This window comes from Saimiri boliviensis, chromosome 4 (genome assembly GCF_048565385.1).
Source record: "Saimiri boliviensis isolate mSaiBol1 chromosome 4, mSaiBol1.pri, whole genome shotgun sequence".
Classification (NCBI taxonomy): Eukaryota; Metazoa; Chordata; class Mammalia; order Primates; family Cebidae; genus Saimiri; species Saimiri boliviensis.
In genome coordinates, this window is record NC_133452.1 from 142,168,602 (window position 1) to 142,186,488 (window position 17,887).

The 17,887-nt window shown below is 51.8% G+C and overlaps 1 protein-coding gene across 1 annotated transcript in view; it reads right to left on the bottom strand.

Moving 5' to 3' along the window:
* Window positions 1-368: 368 nt before the first annotated feature.
* The window catches only part of PXDC1 (PX domain containing 1), a 29,572-nt gene continuing 12,053 nt past the window's right edge, over window positions 369-17,887 (bottom strand). The window contains exons 2-5 of the mRNA XM_039462687.2: window positions 15,598-15,689; window positions 14,624-14,741; window positions 5,231-5,342; window positions 369-1,489 (exon numbers count right to left, since the gene is read on the bottom strand). Coding sequence (XP_039318621.1) covers window positions 1,372-1,489; window positions 5,231-5,342; window positions 14,624-14,741; window positions 15,598-15,689 — 440 coding nt within the window. The 3' untranslated portion in view covers window positions 369-1,371. The remainder of the gene's footprint in view (window positions 1,490-5,230; window positions 5,343-14,623; window positions 14,742-15,597; window positions 15,690-17,887) is intronic.

Below are 17,887 nucleotides of genomic sequence, written 5' to 3' on the forward strand. Positions count from 1 at the left end.
GAAATCAGGATGCTTTAAACGACGCAGCTGGAAGGCAGAGGGAAATGAAAAACCCAAGGAAAGCCCATGTGCTTTGCAGCTGGGTCATCAAAGAGATTTCCTGTGGCTGCCAAAAAGAAATATGGAAGAAAAGAAAAAACCCTAAGTCAACCCCCTTCTTCTTCCAAAATAAAACAAGCTGTGTGTTCGTTTTCCAATGTGCACAGATCATTCCCCTAGGGTAAGAACATAACACACTTTCTAACTCACAGCATGTGACTGGAAGAGTGGGAGGGGCCGGGCCCGAGGAGTCGGGGTATTTGGTTTCCACCCCACCCCAAGGCAGGGGACAAAAAGAACCACGCCTTCATACTTTATACACAAACATCTTGGACAGACCAAAGTAGAGCACAGATTTTATTTAATTAAAATAGATTAAAAACAGATTGTGTAAAAGAATTAGAATTCTCAATAATTTACTATTATTTACATGAGCAAATGTCGGTCGTTAGTAGACACTGCGAGCAGAGACGCTGGAAGCACAGGGATCCTCTCCCGTGGGCAAGGAGCCCGGCTTCCCTCCATTCCCGTCCTTTCAGGTTCACGATGGCAACTCTGTCAATGAGCGCACCAGGGTGTTGTGGCTGCAGCACCGGGACCCGTGCTGAAGGCCGGGAGACCTGGCAGGCCGGGAAGCAATTCCTTTCTTCTGGGAAGAACCACCAAGGCTCGCTCAGTTCAAGCTCACAAGGGCGTCTGGTCAAAATGCCTTCCCCGCCCTGCAGCCAATACCCCACCATGCTGGGCCTTCTGCAAACACTCTTGGGTTGACCCAAACCCAGTTTCCAGATAAAAGGTCAAAAGCAACAACAACAAAAAGCCATACCTCCCAGTTCTCAGAGAAATCCTGGATTACTAAACATCCCCTGCCTGTGGCATCTGGAACGGGTGACTTGTCAAAATCTCCCTCAAGATGTTTTATGTGTTTGCCGTGGGAGGGAACAGTGGGGAGCCAGGGTGGCCGGGGGGACTGGGCCACTTTGGATGCAGCTCCTAGGACGCAGTCACAGTGAGAGCGAGCTCACAGGAGCTGTCCCAGCCCTGAAGCGCAGCCCGGCCAGCACCAAGCGGGGAGCGAAGACCCTCAGAACAAAGGCCTTGTGGCCTCTGCACCGTGGGCTCAGATTGCTGGAGATTCCGCGGTCAGCCTGGACCACTAGGAGCCCCCGCTGCTCCACTTGCAGGATACCCCGGTCTCCTAGCGTCAGTGGGGCCTGGGTCCTCTGGGAGGTCCAGGGCTGGGGCAGCAGTGGTGGCCATGGCGGCCAGTACAGTGGACAGCACCAGAACTGGCAGTGAAGGGCTGAGGCGGGGGAGGCCCGATGGAGAGGCTCAGTCCAAAATGTCTGTCTCGAAGGGGACCAGGTGGTAATACGACAGGTTGGTGACGTAAGCTGCCGGGTCATCCCCGTCCTCCAGCTCTGAAGGAAACTCACTGCCGTTCTCAAATCTGAAATTAGAGAAAACAGAGGTGAGGGCTGGCTCACTGCTGGGATCACCATCAATCATCTGCTGGGCCTGTGAGCACGGCTTTCAATGCCCATTAGGAAGTGTGCAAAAAACCATGGCTACAAATTAACTGGTGAGCTGGCTCCTATTCTGAGACCACCAGATCCTGTGCTTTCCACTGCCTTGGAGACTGCCGTCTGTATTTGCTTAGACACTTCTTAGCGAGGCCTCCATTCATGCCTTCATTCATGGAGTGCAGATTTTCACCTCTTGTTCCGTGCCCGGCAGGCTCTGGGATCAGCGGTGGACAAGGCAGGCAGGATCTGTCCTCAAGAGAAGAGGCGCCTGCCTCGTGCTGAGCCCTGGGGACAGCATGGAGAGAATGGTCATGGGCTCACAGCCTGACCACAGCGGAGATGGCACATGTCCGCACAGGAGGCTGCCGAGGGAAGAGGAGGCTGGAGAGGAGCTGGCGAGGCCCATGGAGGTCACATGGGGATCTTCCAGCGGGGAAGCCTGCATGTGGGCGTGTGTTTCACTCAGGCTCTGGAAGATGAGAAGCATCCAAATGTGGGGGGCTTATATGGGGTGTGGACAACTAAGGGAAGAATATAAACCCCAAACATAAGGGGACGTAAAAGCCCCCTATACTGACTCCCCACGCACTGGAACTGCTTCTCCTCCCTCTCCAGCCCCGGCACGGTCTCCTAAGCTAGTGAAAAAGGCTCCATGTCTTAAAAAGGGCATAACAAAGAGAAAAGCACAAGAACATTCTCCCCAGGAAAGGGGATGGAGCAGTGCTGCGTGTGCTATTGCCATTTGCCTCAACCCAAACCAGGGAGGCCGCACGCCCTCCTGGGAGCCACCTCAGGGCTGCCTCTCAGTGCCTGCAGGTGGTCCTGGCCCATGGACAGCTGCAGGAACTCAGCCATATCTGGAAAGCTTTGCTGTGACCAGGAAGACTGCACAGTCTCGGGCCCATGGGTGGACACAGAAGAAGGCAGGGCCAGCACACGTCCCCTGTATTCATACATTGTGCAAATTCCGCTGACCTCAAGGGGGAAGACAGCTTTAAGGCATTTGGATAGGAGAGGCTGAGGCTGCAGAGGCGGGCCTCCCCTCTGCCTCCATGGCCAGGCCTGGAGTAGGGGTTGGGGGGGGAGTCAGCCCCTGCCTCGGTTTCCCTGTGCTCACGGTCCTGGCACTGCGAGGCTGGAGCGGAGGCCGTGGCACAGAGAGCCCTAGCTGCGGGTGGGAGAGCTGTGGGAGCTCAGGGGGACAGAGCAGCTCTCCCACTTCATCCCAGAGAATGAAATCTCTTCCCCAAACCAGGGCTGAACGGAAACCCGAGCGGGAACCTTGGACGTGCTGAAAGGCTCAAGTCAGGTGACGGATAGGTCCACAGCGCCTGCCCAAACTGTCCTACCATCTGCCTGTCCGCCCTGCCCTGATCACAAGACGATACTAGGGACATGAGGACAGAGGGGGACTGGGATGCTTGGGGAAAATGAGTCACGAGACTGAAGCCCCCAGAGGTCCCCACAGAACTGCCCAGTGCCTTGGCCCTGGATGACCTCCCAGAAGTTGGGCAATCCCTTCGCCAGCTGAGACTGTCACCTGCAGAGGCCCAGAAGTCCCGCCACCCCCATCTCGATCAGATACATTCATTCCCTGAGTGCAGGGCAATGGTGCCCACTACCCCCTGGGGCCAGATGGGGAGCAGCCTGCTAAGACTCTGCTGTGGGGCCCTATCATGGGCCTGGCAGCACTGGGCTCACAGGCTCAGGCCAGACAGTCAGGCTCAGGTGCCAGCGAGGACGGTCAGCCTCGGGTGCCGGCGAGGGCAGCTGTGTGGGGAGGTGAGGCCTCCAGCTCTGCAAATGGCGTCTCTCTGTGCCGTTGGTCGCCCTCCACCCCAATCCCCCTGACAGCAGATGCAGTGTAGAAACAGATCGTCCCTGAGACACACTGCAGCTGCACCATCAAATCCACCACACTGCCCGAGACGGAGCGGCCAGAGAGAGGCCCAGGAGCTTGAACCAGAACTCTCTCCAAACGCTCCCCTGAGCCCCAAGGCAGGCCTTTCTCTGTTAGGCTTTCCTGGCAAGACTTTCCCGACCCTCTCTCCCTGTGAGCCAGGTGTCCCGGCGCAGGTGGCCGCCTATTCAAGACCTGCCATTCCTGTCCACACACAGCCCGGGCAGCGCAAGAGCCACGCCTCCTCCCGGCTTTCTTCCCTCTCCATGTGTTTCTCCCCAGCTCCAGGCTGCGCACAGTTGAACCTGTCTCCTAAATCTGGCCTCATTCCAGGGCGCCGAGGGCCTCCAGGAGATAGAAAAGGGTGCCCTGGACACACTGCAGACTCAGGGCCTGCACAGATGGTGAGGAGGAAGGGTCCCCATCTGCCTTCGCCCCCCCCCATAGTCCCTAGCCAGTCACTACCCCTGCCAAGCCAAAGGGCCTCTTTCTTTCATTCATGGTTAACTCCAGCCTCATACTTACACGGTGCCAGCCAGCGAGCATGGGGACCCACAGGAAATGAGGGAATGAGTTATGTACAGTGGGGTCAGGGCAAGGCCAGCACAGCTCCTGCCACCAGCAGCTCATGACCCCTCCACTGGGAAAGATTCTCGAACCGTCTACCCAAGAGACATACTTAGAACTGAGAATGTGGGGTCTGTTAGCAGGTGCCAGTCCCACAAGCCTCAGGGACCACCCCTCCATGCTCAGTCACAGAGCAGGTGTCAGCAGAGGAGACCCAGGCCACCGGCTGGAGCCCAGGCTCAGGCTGGGTTTACACCCCGCAGCCCACAGGCCCGGATGTGGGGCTCCCCACACGTGGCCGGCCTAGTTCTAGTTTCAATCTGCTGCTGTGGAGGGTTAGCAAATGGGTGGGGCAGGACCTGAGCCATCCCCAGCCTATGCCATTTCTGGGCCCGCAGGGAGACTCTGCAGCCAGAGCTGCCTCTGGGGGGGTCTCAAGCGGGATGTTTTACACTCATCCTCTGTGGCCTTCAACACAACCCAGCAGAATGGCCCCGTGAAGATAAGAGAAGCCAGGAGAGGTTAAGTAACTTTTTGAGCTCATACAGCTGAGAAGCAGCCTGGAGCTGGCTGTGTCAGGAAAAAGAGGCCAAGCTGTCTGGGGACCCTGGTGCCCCCGTAATTCACCAAGAAGATGCCTAGAGGAGAGCCAAGGCTGAGGCTGCTGTGCCTCACAGTGCCCCAAGTGTTGGGCTCTCTAGAGCGTGTGTTACAGTCAAATCAGAGACAGAAAGAGCGGAGAAGACAGTGCTGGCTTTGGCTGTCCAGCCTCAGTAATCAGGCACAGCCTACACCTTCAGCACAGGGCTGCAGGCCAGGCTCCACCCCATAGCCGGCCAGCCGTGAGGCAAACATGTCCCCGTCCCAGGGAATCAGGACCGCTGTGTGTGAGGTATGTGGACTTCCTGGCTCTGGAGACAACATCACACCCTTCAGGGCCCCACAAAAGCCAGGTCCCCAACCCCAAAATGTCTCCTAAATGCCCCTCGTAGCTGGCAACTCCATCCTCCACAGATTCACTAATCAAGATCTCACCAGACTCTAGGAAAGGCAAACTTAAAATCAGTGTCCAAATGCACACAGGGACTGCTGGGTGGCTCTGAGTAGCCACTGCCTTCCATAAAAACAGTGAGCCCCATCCTGCAAGGCAAATGGCTTAGGACAGTCTATGAAACGATACTGAAACCAGAATACTTACAAGTGCTCTGTCGGGTCCACGCCCAGGTGCTGGTCTCTTCCGTTTGGTATACTGTGGTCAATTACTATTGTTTCGGTATTTGCTAAACAAAATCCATTGGACCTCATGATTTCTGAAAATCAAAGCAGTAAGGTGAGTCCTCCTTACTGGGGTTCATGCTTGAGGTTTTAGTTTGGGACTAACCCCAATCCTCCTCCTTTCTCCTCCACCTGTTCCTCACCTCGCTCTTCCACACTGTAAGAGAACGTTGTGCACCTGAGACCCATTCAGAGCCCCACTGCGCAATGTCAGGGCCGAGGTCAACCCCCACAGGAGCCAGGCCTGCTGCGTGTCTCTCCCCAGACAAAGGTGCCCTGGCTGGCTGAGCGCTCTCGCCATATGCCCTTTGCTGTGGGCTTAAAGCTGGAGTATAAAGCAGGAGTACCGGGCTCACATCTGTGAGTCTGTGTGTGAGAGAAGATCTATGGCACAGTGATGTGTGGCTCTGCCCAGGGTACCACACCTTGCTGAGCTCTCCCCGTGGCTAAGACAGGAGTAACAATACCGACTGCCTTGGGTTGCTATTCTGATTGAATGAGATCAGTGTGCATTTTATTTTTATTTCAATTGTTTTTGGGGTACAGGTGGGTCTTGGTTACATGGATAAGCTCTGTAGTGGTGATTTCTGAGATTCTGGCGGATCCGTCACCCAAGCAGTGTACGTTACACCTGATGTGTAGTCCCTTCCCCCTTGCCCTTCCCTCCAATTCCCCAAATCCCATATCACTCTTATGCCTTTGCATCCTCATAGCTTGGCTCCCACTGGTAAGTGAGAACACACAGTATTATTGGTTGTCCATTCCCGAGTTACTTCTCAGTGTGTATATTAAACCAGAAGGTGATTTTCACTGTTCTGCTTGATAAAATTCTGTATGTAAATGAATTTTTTTTTCCAAATAAGTACAGATTTGGGTAATTTAGAAAAGCCAACAAAGAAAAATGACTTCCTATGTCCACACTGGCTGCATGCGTTAGCTAGAGAGGGTGGAAGTCTGCGCCCATCCTTGGCTGGAAAGGCTGGAATGGAGAATGAGAGCCAGGACAATGAGTTCCACGGCCTTGGGACTCAGTTTCCTCCACTGGGAAATTTCAAAGGTGTATTAATCTCTGAGGATCCTCCTCACTCTGAAATCCCATCAACTCCTGGATCCCATCACACCATCTGGTCCATCTAAGTATAAAAAGCCAGGGTGGTGGACTCTCAGCTGTAACGTTCATTTGTATTTTCTGAGGGACGGCGTTTCTGTCCCCTCGCTTGGCAGATGAGATCTGGTAGCGATGGCCAGTTGCTGGAGCTGAAGCTCTCCAGCTGCTCACGAGGCTGCTCGTCTCCCAACCTCACTTCTACGAACCGGACCACCTTTGCCTGCTCTTTCGAATCAGAACCTCCATGTACCCCACCATAAAAGTCATGCCAAAAACAACTCCAAATTCCTGGTGCCTTCTCCAACCCAAGGGACTATCCTCTTCCCACTTGGGGCACAGCTCCAGCCCTCCCACTCCCCTGGCACGCCACGCCCCACAGGAACACCGCTCACTGCCCCATTGGATGCCTTAGTTGCCTGGACAACTGTTTTCCTTTATTTTTTCTTATGCCTTACCACAATTCAGACTGGTTTATTCCGGTGTATGGATTTGCTTTTTTTGTAACTGAAATGGTCATTTTCTGTTTATTCTTAAATCTTTCTAGGTATTTGGTTCTCAGTCCTGTGAACTTCTTTCCATATGAAGAGAATTAGGGAAATTAATGCAAAAATGAGGAAAGAAAAACTGATTCTCTCCTCGCATCCCCATATGATCAAAATGTCGATTCATCAGTCAGATTCTTCACGTCATCGCTAAAATTCTGCCTGTCTTTCTGGAGAAGGGGCTGCTGGTGTTTCGTAGGGCCATCAGTCCTCAGCTCTTCCCTGTCCCACCTGGTGGGGCTGCGGGCCCTGAGAAGGAGCTTTGCAAAGCAAAGAGGGGTCAGTGCCCCAGCTCTGGGGTCAGCCACACTTACAGGTGCAAAAAGGGCAGAAAGAAGATGCTTATCGAAGCCTCACTAACAGGCGGACTGTGAAAACTGCCAGATCTGAACAAGACAAACTAAGATTCCCTCACCTCTCTATCTAAAATGGGTAGCAGCACAGAACCACTGCCTTTATTGTTTTCATTAACTCTGACCCAAATCTGTCTTTCTTGGGAAGCACATGAAACCTCAGAGCTACCTCCAGGCAGCCAGCTGACAGCCCCCTCCCCTTTCTCCCACCCCTTTGCAAAGCGAATTTGGTTGGATGGTGGCCTACAAGTTAAAACAAATGTCGCTGCTGCAAATCACTTCTGAAGGAAATTCTGAAGCGTTACCTTGCATGCCTAATCTTTCTTAAATGTGAAATTTGGAGCTCTATAAAATGGAGTCTTTATTACCAGTGCCCCCAAAAAAGAGACTTGTAAGAAATAATTCCTTAACCTATGATAAGGAGCCTCATGCACATACATGTGGTTTAATTATTTGCAAGGCTGATTGGGCCCTGGAAAACACTAAAGGTATGTCTGATGCCTCCTGCATGGACCTTGCTGCCTCAGGCCTGGCCCAGAGAGGGGCCTTGCTTAGACTCTTGCCTTTCACTAAAGATGGTCCCTGAGAAGCTCCCATTCCCTCCTAGATCCCACCTCTGCTCTCAGCCCCATGACCTCAAAAAAGTTTGGGGCAAGCCAGGCTACATAGCTGGTAGGTGTGCAGCAACCTCTGGAACATTCATTCCCAACTTGGGTTCAGAAAGAGATGGTTCACTGAAAAACAAATTGTCTTAAAACCTAGGGAAATGTGCACAGCTTTCACATGCTTGTGCTAGTTGAAAATGGAGCATAGATTCTGCAACAGTTTATATTTTTGTTTATTTGGCCACTTTAACAAAAAAGTTCTAGGAAAAGCTGTACACATTAGTACAGGTCCACAGTTTTAAAAGAGAAGAAAAAGCACTTAGCTCTAGCAAGCCTCTAACTGTTGGGACCACTGATTTAGGGAGATGATCCTGCTAAGCCTGTAGTCTGTGCCCCGTTTCAACCACAAGACAGCAGATATTTAAAGGGGAGTTGCCCTCCTGGGTCAGTTTTCACAAGAGGATGGTGTAGACCATGAACTTGTACCTTCAAGCAAAAGGCTTCATTGAGATTCATGGCTACGGAACCAGGAAGGCTGACCTGTAACAAGGTCCGCCGGTAACTTGCCATGTGCCTTCGGCCAGAGCTTTAGCAAGTATGGCGTGTCTGCAGTGTGGGATGCTGGCTCCTCAGGAGGCACGAGCAGGTTGGAGAGTATGTAGATTGTGCAGCTGGGGACACTCTGCTACTTAGACCTGGAGAGCACGTTACCTCTCGCTCAGTTTGTCCATCTGTATGTACAATGGGAGTAACGGTATCCATTCCCAAGTCCAGTGTGCAGACGGAGATGATGTATGTGAAGAATCCAGCAAATGCTGCAGGCTCAGTAAAGAGTCCTGGGTGATCTATTGTGACTATTCAGTGCCCTTTCATTAACTGGCCAACTGGGCTACCCCTATATAGTCAAAGTAAGGTTGAAATGATACAGAAGCCACATTAATGAAAAACAATGTTCTATTTACAGGCCCCCTAAACCTGAACGATCAGATTCTGTGGCTGAAATTGATGCGTTCAAGTGACCGTATCAAGGCTGAGATCTGCATTTCCTGACAGCTGTTGCAATTGTTGGTAATGTCCTTACATCTGTTACGATGTAAATAAAAGAGAAGGGAAGAAAATGTTGTAATTCAAGAAAAATTATAGCATCTGGGCCTCTCTTCAAACATACAACGTGAATGTCTTAGAAGTCAGCTCTGTATCTATAGCAAGAATCTTTGACCAATGTAACCATTTTAATCGCATGCATGACTGATTCCATGAAATAATTCACTTTCAAGCTATTTTTTTACACTCCTATTTTTCCACATGAAAACAGCCCTGCTCTTCCATGGAAACTGACATTGGCACAATATGGTTAACCAAACAAAAGATCTTCACTCGAATTTCAACAGTTTTTCCACCAATGTTCCTCTTTTCCGTGCTCACCCTAATGCAGGACCCCCTGCTGCCATGAGTTCCTCTATCTTGGTCTCCTACGACCGCTGATGGTTCCTCCATCTTCCTTGTCCTTCATGACCACAACCCTTTTAGAGAGCACTGAGCTATATTGGCAAATGTCCCTCCATTTGGGTTTGCTGGCAGTTTCAGAGTGCTTCGATCCAGGTGATGCATTTTTGGCAGGAAGCCTACACTGCGAGGCTGCATGAGAGCTGGAGTGGCACATGGGGGTGGGGGGGAGGTCGGAGTGCCTGGGTGAGGAGGCTTCTGCCAGCTGTCTCCACAGTGAAGCTACCACCTTTCCCAGGGAGGATGCCTCGAGGCCATGCAAATCTTGTTTCTCCTCAAAGTTTCACCCCCAATCTTGGCCTCTATCAATCAATGGATCTTTTTTTGCAACAATTACCAGCGTGCCTGTCTGCCTAATGGCAATTTTTCTGTTTTTTAGATGCAGCCACGTTTTCATGCGCCCCACAACCGCTGCAACTCCTCACTTCAATAACTCGATTCCTTTTCTCAGCAGACACAGTCTCAGCCGTGAAAGCATTCACACTCCAGCCTTCCTCCCTTTCACCTCCTCTCTCCCACTGTATTTCCAACACACTCCAGCAGCGGAACAAAACCCAAGGCAGTGCCCTTTTATTATCTGGCCAGCTGGGCTACCGCTACATAGTAAACATAACGTTGAGACTGGCCAGAAGCCAGATTAATGAAAAATAAAATTGTGATTCATTTCCAGCCCTCTTAAACCTGAATGTTGAGATTTTTGTGGCTGATACTGATGAGTCCAAGTTACCAGATCAAAACTGAGGTTTGCATTTCCTTCTACGTTGCACAGCTGCAGTCATGGGACAGAATGCTCCAGATTCCTGCTTTCTTACATTTGACAAGCATTGGACAAAGAATGATGAAGGCTGCACTGGTCAGAGGCATTGCCAAGGGCTGCAGTCCATCCATCCTGACTGTCCTCTCCGTGGCCCTAGGATGTGGACACGGTTCACGCGACTGCTAGCGCCGGGCGCCATCTAGTGGAGCCCCTGACAACTAAACTGTCCCAGAAAAGCCGAGGCACTCGGCACCTGCGGGCCCCCATCCCCAGCCTACATGATGAGTGCAGAGAGGGTCAGTGCCTGTCTCCCATGGCCCACGTACATCAGTGGGCCAGGTTCTGAATGCCCAGAATGGCCAAGGACTTGGCTTGATTGTGAGAGTGAGCTTTTAAAACAATCAATTAATGAGCCTCGGAGGTCACAGTGTTGGGATGACTGGCTCAGTCCTCAGGTTCATGTCCTGGAGAAAGGGGAAGGCATGAAAGAAAGCCATGTGGACAGTCTCAGGTGACACCAGGGCTCTGCAGACCCCGAGCCCCAGCCTGGGGACCCACGGATCCAGAAACACATCAGTATGGGACCAAGATGGAGAATATGATGTGCCAATGTGTGAGCCATTTTCTCAAAGGGATGTCGGGGCCATTGTCAATAGTAATTTCATGAAAAAGCATTCCTGATGGGAGGTTCCTGGCATGGCGTGGGTGAGCACACTGCCTCGCCACCAGCCCACACAACTGCTCTAGCTTAGGAAATTCCCTTAGACACGGTGAGGAGCCAGCTAGATGGGGAGCAGAAATCGGAGGGGGTCTGGGAGTTCAGAGGGAGAACATCTGACTCGGTGACTGGCAGAGCAGAGGAAGGAGGCAGATACCCAGAGCACTTGGGACCCTCAGCTCTGCAAGGGTGCAAGAGGCCGTACCACCTGCCGCCTCCTGAAGTAACACCTCCGGGCCCCTAGCCTTTGCAATGAGACTGTCAGCCACAGGCCGGTGCAGACTCCACGTTAGGCAGCCCCAGATGGCAGAACGTGTTCTGTGCTGAGCCAAAGTCATCCACATTTACTGCAACCCACAGGCCCTGTGCAGCCTCTGCCTGGCCCCTCCCCGTGGCAGCCCGCCAACATCTGAGGGTGGCATCCCGTCCTCGCAGCTGCTCTTCTACATTTCCCCCTATTCTTCTGACCCCTGCCCACCAGACACTCTTCTCTGGATGCAGTAATTCATCTAGCTGCCTCCCAGGGACAGTCTTGACTTGCACAAGGAGGTCAGGACCCTTCCTAGACCTGGACGCTGTACCCCCCATCATGCACAGAAGGCCACAGACAGCAGCGGCTGAAACCTGTCCTCAGCCCTTGCAAAAAGGCAAAGAGAACATACTCCCAATTGCAACATGAGACTCCACATTTCTCCCTGTTAAATTTCATGTCACTATGCTCACCCCTTAGGGTACACGTGGGCCATGTGTTCATAAAAGTCACTGATGGAAACAGGAGGCCAGGGCGGGCTGGAGCACGTTCCAGGCGCTGAGCCACAGGAACTTCTCCAACAGAGAGGCAGCTCCAGGCAGCTCTAATCGATCCCTCTCACTCTAATCTGTCACTCTCACTCAGGAGCCTCGGGGTCAGCTTGAAGCAGCGGCCCAGCCTCTCCCTCAAGGCAAGGCCTTAAGAGTTCTCTGCTGCTCCTTGCTCTCTCGGTTGCCCAAAACAAAGCGAAACAGAGACACTGGTGCTAGGACTCTCCCCGCTCAGACTAAAGAACAAGGCTTCCCCAGGCTCCACACTACAAAATGCAAAACCCAGAGAAACAGACAATTAGGACTCCAGAGCCCTCTGTGAGCCCTATGAGATGAGGATCTGTAGACACTCAGCCAGGATGAAGGACCCAGCCATCTTCACTCTCCATAAAGGTTCTGGAGACCCAGTGCCAGCTAAGGAGGGGCTCTTGCACTCACTGCTCTTGTCTAAGGACACACAGGAAGCTATCTTATAGAGATATCAAAGTAGCATACCACGCAAAGTGATCTACATATTCAATGCCATCCCCATCAAAATATGAATGACATTCTTCACAGGAACAAAAATAAAATCAATCCTAGGCTGTCTATAATCCCAGCACTTTGGGAGGTGAAGACAGGTGGATCACTTGAGCTCAGGAGTTTAAGACCAGCTTGAGAAACACGGCAAAACTTCACCTCTACAAAAAATACAAAAATTAGCCTGGCATGGAGAGGTGCACCTGCAGTCCCAGCTACTTAGGAGGCTGAGACAGGAGGATTACTTGAGCCGTAACTGTGCCACTGCACTCCAGCCTGGGCCACAGAGGTTGACTCTGTCTCAAAACAGAACAAACAAAACAACAACAAAAATGAGAAAACAATCCTAAAATGTATATGGAACTATAAACAATGCCAAATAACCAAACCAATCTTCAGCGAAGCTGGAGGCCTCACGCTACACAACTTCAAAATATACAACAGAGCTACAGTAACCAAAACAGCATGGTACTGGCATAAAGAACACACATAGACCAATAGAACACTATACAGAACACAGAAATGAATCCATATACTTACAGCCAACACAATGGAAACTACCAAAGTGTCCACCGACCAATGAATGAATAAAGGAAATGTGGTACATATGCACAATGAAATACTATTCAGCCATTAAAAAGAATGAAATGCTGTCATTTGCAGCAACATGACTAAGCCTGCAGGCATTATGTTAAGTGAAATAAGCCAGACACAGAAAGACAAATGTCACAAGATCTCACTCATATGTGGAGTCTCAAGAAGGGGGAGATCACAGAAGCAGCAAGTAGAACAGCGGTTACCAGAGGCTGAGGAGGGGCCAGCAGCGAACAGGGAGAGGCTGGTCAGTGGGCACAAAGTTACAGTGACAGGAGCAAGCTACTGCACAGCAGGGTGACCAGGGGCTGGGCGTGGTGGCTTTCGCCTGTAATCCTAGCCCTTTGGGAGGCCGAGGTGGGTGGGTCGCCTGAGGTCAGGAGTTCAAGACCAGCCTGGCCATCATGGTGAAACCCCATCTTTTAAAAATAAGTAAATAAATAAATAAGAAGGGAAGAAAAACAATGCTGCCTTGTGTATTCCAAAATAGTTAGAAGAGAGAATTTTGAACGTTCTCACCACAAAGGAAAGACGAATGTTTGAGATAATGAACATACTAAATATTTGATTTTTATACAATGTACCCATATACTGAAACATCATAGTTTACCCCATAAATATGTACAATAATTATGTGTCAGTAAAAACAAAAAAGTAAAAAGCGAAACAAAGCAGCAGCCACAGACAGGGTCAGGAGTGCCACCACCCTGAACACATACATCCTATTAATATCTACAAACCCATCTTAAACCCAGGTTCCAGAACCTGCCCACCTCACCCAGTTCTCCCAAGCACGCAATTCAGAATCCCGCCTGTGCTGTGGCCCATAATCAGCAAGGCGACATTCACAGCCAACAGCATCCGTCACTCAGCCCCACTGTCCTCTGGTCTCCCCAGCTCCTTCTGAGTCAGCCCTGGGCTCAGATCCCCCTCATCTGCTGTTCTTCCTTGACATCCTTCTGAGTCCTCCACCCCTCCTTCTCTCGGCTTCCCCCTCCATTCAGAAACAGGCCCCTGCTCTCCTTCCTACAGATCACGGCGTCATGGAGGTGCTCTCCTTTGACCAAGCCGTGTCTCCTGAGGTTCCCCTCCCTCTCTGTCCACCAGGCAGGCCATGGCAAGATCGCATGCAACTGTCACCTCTTATGTCACAAGGCAACTGCCACTTGCTTGGGGAAACCCAGTCCTAGAGACTCCCAGGACAGAGCTCTTTTCCCTAGGAAATCCTCCTCGGCAGCCTTTGCCAAAACAGTGCTGCAAAAAACAAGTCTAGTGTTCTCACGACACCTGCAACCCAGATCGTAGTAAGTCACCACACTTGGACTGGCCAAGAAGCCCAGGCTTCCCCTTCTTTCCTTCCTGTGCCAGGAGACACAGTCCCACGTCCACACTAAGGAGACCTAAGCCTGTGCGTCCCTTTTGTTACGGCTGCCCCTATGAGCAATAACCAAGTCCAACGCCGCGTGACATGGGCTGTCTCGCTTCAGCAGGCTGAACTATGGATTCCAGTAGTTCGCTTCAAACTATATCCTCAATGTGTTCATGGTTATACCATTTCTTGAGTTCCTATCTACATGCCAAACAAACCCCAGTGGACACAGCAGGAGTGAGAGCCGCAGAGGGAAACACACCGCTCGGGAAATCAAGAAACAGCCTCTCTCCCTGTGTGTGCATTTCTCTCGGATTGCCTTTCCGGGAAAGTGCGGCCCAGCTGCACAGCCAGCCAGCTGGGAGGGTTTCTGTGAAGCCTCAGCCCCCACAGCCCCCACAGCAGTACCCCCTCCCAACCCCACACCTCCCCCGTGGCTCTTACCTGATATTTTGACTGGACTTTGAAAGCTGGGTTGAATTTTATGTACATTATCATTTTTTAACACCTGATCCAGAGGAGATCTTTCAAAGAAGGTGAGTACAACTTCTGATCTAGAATACTGGGGAGAAATACAGGGTTTACTAAAAATGAACAGCCTCCACACACTGGCCCTGTCTATCAAGAGCCCTGCTCCTCCTCAGAGGTGGCCCATGTGATGCAAACACCCCATGAATGTCCGGATGCCCCATGGCTGACCGCAGGGGCGAGGCTGCCTTCACTGCCCAACCCTCATGTGTTCCCGGCCCAGGTGGCAGGAATACAAGGCCTCAGCAGCCTGGGCAGTGGAGGGAATCATGGCTCCGATCAACGTTCCAGTTTCACTCACGCCTCCCTCCCTCTATAGTAACTGTAGGCTGTGTTCACTCTCCTCATTTGCCAGGAAGAAGCGGAAGCTGCCAGGAGCGAAGGAGTTCTGCCTGGCGCTCAAGTCCGGGTTCTCAACCACCACTCAGGACGAAGCCCACAGGCTGACGTGGAAAGGGAGCTGACAGTCAAATCCACGCAATGTGCCTCGATGTGCTGATGCCAACGTTCCGCATGGCTTCTACGTGTCTGTTCTCAAATCCCCTCCGCAAGACAGTGGATTCTGAGCCAAGGCAGAAAGCGAAGCCCTCTGCAGCCGAGAGGCCCCATGCCCATCCTGCTCACATCTCCTTGTATCCCTCACTTTCACGCTGTCCTCAGGGAGGAAACACCCGAGCCACTGCAGCCCACAAAAGCCTTCTTTCCCTGATTACACCTGCATGCCTCCACCCCCATCCCTATCACCTGGTACTTCACGCTGTCCCCAGGGAGGGAACAAACTGGCAAATGAGCCAGAGTGAGTCAACTCTCTGGGGGACGGATGCCTTTCATAGGTAGGAGGTGCCAGGCCACCCACATCCCCACCCAGCCTGGGGCCTGACCACACTCACTTTACAAGGCATGCTTATGATCGTCTTCAGCAGCTTCTCCACCTCATTGAGCCTGGTCTCTATGTCGTGGGCTTCCTTTATGGCAACCAGTCCTAGAATTGAGACAGAAATGCCCAAAGTCAGAAAAGCACACCAGGAAATATGCTTCCAATTCAATCCATAACAGGCGCCCACGAACCGCCAGTGTGGTCCTCTGTAATGAATGCGACGTCGGGAACATTCAACGTTTCAGCTACCCAATGAATGGTAAGTCTGTGATGGAGTTGGTGCTGTCAATCTCAAAGGGGGATGAGAGGCGTAAGATCCCTCCAAGTAGGGCAGCCTGGCAGGTTCCATAATCACCCTGCTCACGGTCAGAACTCAGCCCAGGGCGGCTCAGGCCCCATCAGCATGGTGGCTACAGCTGGGGTGCTGGCCCAGGACCAGCCCACCCCCAATGACACAGGGAAGGACTCGCTCTGCTGGCCACGGCTGCCCAGATCGCAGACCCCTGGAAATGGAGCCCCTGTTTAGACCAGCCATTTACATGCCATGTTCAGAAGGAAAAGAATCTGCCTGGAGAAAACCAAAGTGGACATGACTCATGCCACTTTCCAGGAATCTGAGCCTCTGTGCTTCTTACGGTCACCACATGCCTGAGTGGCTCTTACAGTATTTTATTTTTAAGACACCACAGCACAAGGCATGAAGGCTCGGGTGCTTTTCTAGCTCCCCATGAGAAATGCAGAGAGAGCAGAAGTCTTCCCATCATAGCTGCTATCCCTCAGCTTCGCAGGGATGGGGAAGGAGGTTCCCAAGGATCCTGGCCTCTCCCCAACACCAGTGTGACTGACGCTGATGCAAACGTGCCTATGAGCCGTGATGAAACCACAAAGCCTTAAGTTCTAGAACTATTAATGGCAAAAACCGTGATGACTGCCTTTAATTCTGCACCAACCTAGTATTACCAGTCACAGAGGCTAAGGTTTGCAGAAGTTCTGATCTGATTTTGTTTTACAGGGGAAAAGTCTGTTCAGTTTTCAAGCAATTCATTGAATAGGTTTATAAAAAGAGATAAAAATAATTTCTGCTGGGTGTGGTGGTTCACGCCTGTAATCCCAGCACTCTGGAAGGCCGAGGCAGGTGGATCACAAGGTCAGGAGATCGAGACCATCCTGGTTAACATGGTGAAACCCTGTCGCCACTGAAAATACAAAAAAAAAGGGCCAGGCGCGGTGGCTCATGCCTGTAATCCCAGCACTTTGGGAGGCCGAGGAGGGTGGATCACCAGGTCAAGAGATCGAGACCATCCTGGTCAACATGGTGAAACCCCGCCTCTACTAAAAAATACAAAAAAAAAAAAAAAAAAATAGCTGGGCGTGGTGGTGCGTGCCTGTAATCCAAGCTACTCAGGAGTCTGAGGCAGGAGAATTGCCTAAACCCAAGAGGCGGAGGTTGCGGTGAGCCGAGATCGTGCCATTGCACTCCAGCCTGGGCAACAAGAGCAAAATTCCGTCTCAAAAAAAAAAAAAAAAAAAAAAAAGATTAGCTGGGCATGGTAGCACACACCTGCAGTCCCAGCTACTCGGGAGGCTGAGGCAGGAAAATCGCTTGAACCCGGGAGGTAGAGGTTGCAATGAGCCGAGATCACACCACTGCACTCCAGCCTAGGTGACAGAATAAGACTCCATCTCAAAATAAATAAATAAATAAATAATAAAAATAAAATTTCTTATACTTCCTGACTAAAGTTAAGAGGCCCCAGAGCACAGAGCCCATGGAAACTGCTGCCACAGCTCCCCAGACACAGATCAAAGGCACTTCTGAAAGCATGGGCTGCCACAGGGGCATCCTCATAACTGGGGTCCACGGGGTCAGTGGAAGCCAGGAACCTTCTCCCCACTTCCTCAGTCACGTGCCAGTTGCCCCTTAGCCTGGCTCAGCTGGTATCCTAGCAGGCATCCCTGCCTGGCAGTGTCTGACCTGCCCCCTCCACTGACATCAGCCACACAGGCCCAGGCGGCCAGCTGTGCAGGGTATAAGGGTCCAAGAAGGGCAGGCTCTGTGGTCTGTGAGTCACCCACTAGTAAACCCTGGGGCCTCCATCCACGTGGCCTGTGCCTACACCCAAGCACAATGCCCTGACCGTCACCAGAGGAAGGGACTGGACCACCCTCTGCCCTCTTCCCCAACCTCACCCCACCTCCTCACATGCCGGGGGCAAGCAGCGGGGAGCAGGAAGAAAAACAGAAAACAACAAAAGTAACACTCTCTGGATGCCTCTTCCCCAAGCCCTGAATTCCTTGCATAG